Source organism: Pteropus vampyrus, unplaced genomic scaffold, assembly GCF_000151845.1.
Source record: "Pteropus vampyrus isolate Shadow unplaced genomic scaffold, Pvam_2.0 Scaffold1000005020, whole genome shotgun sequence".
Taxonomy (NCBI): domain Eukaryota; kingdom Metazoa; phylum Chordata; class Mammalia; order Chiroptera; family Pteropodidae; genus Pteropus; species Pteropus vampyrus.
This window is the reverse complement of record NW_011919422.1, coordinates 5,140-10,882: the sequence shown is the minus strand read 5'-3', so window position 1 is coordinate 10,882 and position 5,743 is coordinate 5,140. Positions and strand designations below refer to the sequence as shown.

At 38.5% G+C, this 5,743-nt stretch overlaps 2 pseudogenes and 1 gene segment (V, D, J or C); 2 read left to right on the top strand and 1 right to left on the bottom strand.

Moving 5' to 3' along the window:
* Nucleotides 1–21: 21 nt before the first annotated feature.
* Nucleotides 22–338, top strand: LOC111735667 (annotated as a pseudogene).
* Nucleotides 339–427: 89 nt separating this feature from the next.
* Nucleotides 428–761, top strand: LOC105311575 (annotated as a pseudogene).
* Nucleotides 762–4,572: 3,811 nt separating this feature from the next.
* LOC105311573 lies at nt 4,573–5,515 on the bottom strand. The segment is given in 2 exon segments: nt 4,573–5,173; nt 5,310–5,515. Coding segments are annotated over 2 exon segments (381 nt in total).
* Nucleotides 5,516–5,743: the final 228 nt, after the last annotated feature.

The following is a 5,743-nucleotide window of genomic DNA, read 5'->3' as shown; positions in this document are numbered from 1 at the left end:
TCACCCTTAGGGGTTTTAAGTAACACCCCGGTGGTCTTACTTGTGGTTCAGGGTCCTGCGCATATTAGCGGGCAGCATTTAGTAGCTGTGGAGGAAGATGCAGAATCAGATGATGAAGAGGAGGAGGATGGAAATTCTGCCCCTGGAAGTGGTAGCAAGTGTCCACAGAAGAAAAGTGAAACTTGCTGCTGATGAAGATGACAATGACAGTGATGATGAAGATGATGATGATGATGATTTTAATGAGGAAGAAGCTGAAGAAAAAGCTCCAGTAAAGAAATCGGTACAAAATATTCTAGCCAAAAATGCACAAAAATCAAACCAGAATTAAAGAACAAAGAAAAATAAAACCCTCAAAATCAACACCACCAAGATTAAAAGATCAAGAACCCTTTTAAAAAGGGGAGATGTGGGGTCCTGGTAAAAAATGGCGGCGGCGGCAGCGGGGACCCTGGTTCCTGAGCTGCTAGGTCGGTTCCGGCCACAGCTGGCACAGCCCATGTCGAGTGGCGCCCACGGCGAGAAGGGCCCAGCTCACGTGTGGAAGACCCTCACCTACTTCCTCACGTTCCCCAGGGTGGGAGTGAGCATGCTGAAGTCTTCCTGAAGTCGCATCATGGGGGAGCACGAGAGACACGAGTTCATCACCTACCGCCATCTCCGCATCAGGTTCCAAGCGCTTTCCCTGGGGAGATGGTGACCATACTCTATTCCATAACTCTCAAGTGAATCCACTTCCGACTGGCTATGAAGATGAATGAAGAGAATCTGGACCACTACCCAGTGGAGACCATAGCACTGGTTTAGACCATTAGACCACGGACTAGAAAAGTGTATGGGACCTTAAGCTGACCTTTCCCTGTAGCAAATGATGACCAGTATACTTATCTTCCATCCTTTTGCTTCCGGCAAGAGATGGCTTAAATAAGTAGCTTAGATTAGTCATGAAAAAAAAAAAAAAAACCTCTTAAAATACTGAAAGGACATAGTTCTGTAAAGCAAAAATGCAAGCAAGTATAGGAAAAGCTGCTTTTCTTCCCTTAATGGAAACCAAGTTCATCAATTCTGTGAAGAATAGCTTCTGGATGACTGAACAGGCGGCTTCAAGGTCTCTGGCAGAAGATGAAGTCTCTTTAAGAAAATAGTTTAAATAGTTTGTTAAAATTTTCCATCTTTTTAAATTTATATAACAGTTGATATCTGGCTGTCCTTTTTATAATGCAAAGTGAGAACTTTCCCTACCATGATTGATAAGTGGTGTCCAGGTTCCATTGCCAAGAATATGTTGTTTAATTTTTAAAAGTGGAACTCCACCCTTTGCTTGGTTTTAAGTATGTACGGAATGTTACAATAGGACATAAGAATAGCAATGGTCAGACAAGTGGAAATGGGGGGGGGGAGACAAAAATATGCATATGAAATAAACTCAGTATTTAATAAAGTAAAAAGTAATTTTTAAATTAAAAATAAAACAAAGTGCAAAAATAATACCGTCAACACAAAATTGCAGATCCAGTGGAAATCTTTCCTAAATAATGGTGAAATAAAGACATTTTCAGTTCAAAGACAACTAAAAACATAGTTGCCAACAGACCTGTGCCGGAGGAAATGCTAAAAGAAATTTTTCAAGGTAGAAGAGAAATACATCATTTCAGACACATCCCCTGGTATCAGAGGAAAACTTGAATCTTCAGGAATGAAGGAAGAATGGCAGAAATGATAAAGACCTGATAAATAGAAAAGACTTCTTATTCTTCTTTTAAGTTTCAAAATGCATACAACTATATTTTCAATGTATGTAGATGTAATATGTATAAACAACTATAACAAAGCTTCAGTACTGATGGATAAAGAGACATACTGTACAAAATTTCAACATTTTACGTATAATAGAACAGTATTAACTCTCAGTAGCCTCTGAATAGTAGGCATGTATGTTACAATCTCTAGAAAAACCACTCAAAAAAGTTCAAAAAGATATAACAAAAAGTCAACAGATAAAATGGAATATTAAAAAGTATTTAAGTAATCCAAAATAGTCACGTAAAAAAAGAGAGGACAAAAAAAATAAAGACAAGTCAAACAGAAAAAAATAATAAAATCCTATACCTACACTCATGCAACGTAATCTACAGCAACATATAGAAGACGATTTTCTGAGGTCCAAAGTGGAAAGACAGATGAACTGTAAAGGCCAAAAGGATGCTTTGGTGGTGGTAGAAATGTTTATTACCTTGACTGTGACATATACATATATTAAAACTAACCATATTGTACACTTAAATATGTGCAGTTTATAGCACTTTAATTACAAATTAATAAAAGGCAAATGCCACACCTAAGAGATTAGTCACCCAGTGTTTACGATCACCAATTGTGTCTCGTCTACATTTCTCAGTATGAATCCTCGATGGACTAAATAATGACTTTCTTTGCTCCGTGCTTCCTATTCCAATGTCCCACATCCTAAGGAAAATGTATCTTAGCTATTTTTGTATTAACCTCACTAAAACTCTCTTCTATGTCACAACAAAAATGAAGCCAGAAATTACCTAAGCGGCTTTCAGACACATCTCCATACTTTACCAAGTACACTGCCCAGGGCGGCATCCAAGTCCAGCTTCTCTCTCCTATATTCTTTTCTGCCACATGAAAGAGAGACTCAAGTTTACTACCAGCTCACCAGCCAGCGGGGATGGCTCTGCTGCATACATTTATATCTATTCAGAGTCGTGTCGTATGTGTGAGGAGAAAAGCCAGCAAGACCATCTTACAGTCAGAACTACAGTTGCCCAAAACTTCCGATTAACTTCTTGTCCAGTCTTCTCCTTACCACCGGCAATGTGATCTATATATACATTTATATAAGTACTCTAGATTAATACTTAAGTCACATGCATTGAGAACCTTCCTTTGAGTCCTGCCTCTGCTACTACCCACCTACGTGATCATGAATAAGTGACTTACACTCTTTGTGCCTCAGTATCCTCAGATACACAATGGACATAATAATAGATAATTTTTTGAGAGAATTACATAATCTGATGCACATTAAACACTTAGAATAGCAGTAACATGGAGTAAGCCCTCTATTAGGATATAAGATCTATTAGGGCGGCAAATTTTGTTTGTTCTGGGTACTGTCTCTTTGATTATGATCTGTCACAGAGTAGGTGCAAATAATTCTTTGTTCAATAAATTTGTTTAATGAAAATTGGTAGCTTTCATGTCGTAGCAGCAATAAGTTTTCCTACTCATTTATTAATTTAACAATTACTTGAGGGCATTTTACTTTGATGCAGGCACTATTCTAATGCAGAGATTATAACAGTTTTGCTTTAATGCGCATGGGAACACCAGTCTAGGCCTGACATGTAATTTCCCCAATGGGAAAATGTAAGAAATATTCCATCATTTCTTTCCATATATGTGGTCATAGGTAAGAATCTCTCCTCCTCCTCCTTCTTTTCTTGTATTTCTTCCTTTAAGAATCTATTGTTTCTTCAAACAATCCAGTCAAAAAATGGTCAGAGTACTTGAACAGACACTTCTCCCTAGAGGACATACAAAATATCAACAAATATATGAAAAGATGCTCAACATTGCTAGCTATTAGGGAAATGCAAATCAAAACTACAATGAGATACCATCTCACACTTGTTAGAATAGCTATAATCAACAAGACAAATAATAACAAATGTTAGAGAGGATGCGGAGAAAAAGCAACCCTCATACACTGCTGGTGGGACTGCAAATTGGTACAGCCGCTATGGAAAACAGTATGAAGGTTCCTCAAAAAACTGAGAATTGATCTACCATATGATCCAGCAATCCTTCTACTGGATATTTATCCCAAAGACTTGAATATCATATTATTCACGGTGGTCAGGACATGGAAGCAAACGAAGTGTCCTACAATAGATGATTGGCTAAAGAAGCTGTGGTACCTATATACAATGGAATATTACTCAGACATAAGAAGAGATGAAATACTGCCATTTGTGACAACATAGATGGACCTAGAGACAATCATGCTAAGCGAAATAAGCCAGACAGAAAAAGTTGAAATTCACATGATATTGCTTATATGTGGGATATAAATCTAAAAGCAACGAAGGAACAGGACAAACAAACAGAGACTCATGGACATAGACAATAGACTAGTGATTACCGGAAGGTGAGGGGAGAGGGGAAGGGGGAGATAAACGGGATAAAGGGAGTCTAATATGTGGTGACAGAAAGAAATCTAACTATGGGAGGTGAACACACAATGTAAATATATACATGCCTTACTGTTAAAAGGTACACCTAAAACTTACCAGATTTCCTTAACCAATGTCACCACACACACACACATAAAAAATGATTAATTAATGATGAAAAAAGAACCTAGTGTTTCTTGGGCAAACGTTTCCCTAGAAATCTTCCCTTTTTATCCTAGTTTGTCAGGGAGACATGAAGCATTTGCAACCTCACCTGTTACAGGTGTGTCTCCTAATACGGTATGTCCCTGGATGACCTGGGACAAGGTCAGGGGGCTAGAATTTTAAGCGAAGATGAACACATAGACCATTTCATTCATCCTGAGGCTGTATACTTTGAAAATCATACATTTCAGCTGTGATTAAGGAATCTGTTTTCACGTTCGCGATTATCGTGCTTTGCATGAGGCATGTTTACTTCTTGCTCCTCTGCTGCGTTCTTGGAGTTGATTTAAATGACTTTCATACCAACCAGTGTGTCTAGAGAGTGATTGATGGGTGACAACAATAGTAGACTAGCTCTTGGTTTCTAAATCATTGCATCAGACACTCAGCATCCAGGCTCCTTGTTGTTGCTCAGAGTTTGTGCTCAGCTCCCCCTGCAGTTTCTGTCATTGTGTCACCCAGAGCACAGTAATACATAGCTGAATCTGACTCTCGGACTGAGGCTTTCTCCAAGTGGAAGGAATTTGGTTCTTTGCGGTATGCGGCTTTAAAATCTTTGTTGCTTGCCTTGTCACTGGACGTCGTGGCTTTCAGGAGGAGCTGTGGACCTTCCCCAGGATACTGAACATACCAGAAAAGAGTGGGATACCCTGAGGATGAGTAAGTACAGCTCACATTCAGGGAAACCCCTTCTGTAAGGGTCAGCTGGCCTTGTGTCTGGGTCACTGAGTCTCCACTGCTTCTTCCTGAGAAAAAAAATAACAATAATGGTTCTGGTTACACTGGGCCTGATCTGGAGCTTTACCACTTGAAGAAAATCATGGTCAAACATTTAGAAAATAATGAAACGAAAGACAATAAGCTTCTGTGCATTTGGCTTACCAAACATTAAGAAGAGCACAATCACTGATCCTGGACAAGAGTTCATTTTTAGGGCCTCTGGTGTCCTCGGCTCTTGACTTCTTAGTGTGAGGAAAGTTTAAAGTCACAGGGAAAGGATGAATGTGAGCTGAGAATTTAAGCAGGAAATGTGCATGTGTTAGAAAAATGCACCCCCTTGTGGACAAGATACTAAACTCATAGGAATGTTAACATGTTCTCCCCTCAGCTGTCAGTCAATATATATGTAATATAGAATTTCTATTTTTTCTTTGGAAAACTTTGATTAAATTGTATTTCTTTCAATTGTATTAGCAAAGTGGTATTTTAAGTGGCTGCTTTTTTTTTTTAATGACACCTGTCAACTGTCAATATGATTTTTTTAAATCAAAAGACTATTTCATATTTTCATAAACCTATTTTTTCCCCAGCACACT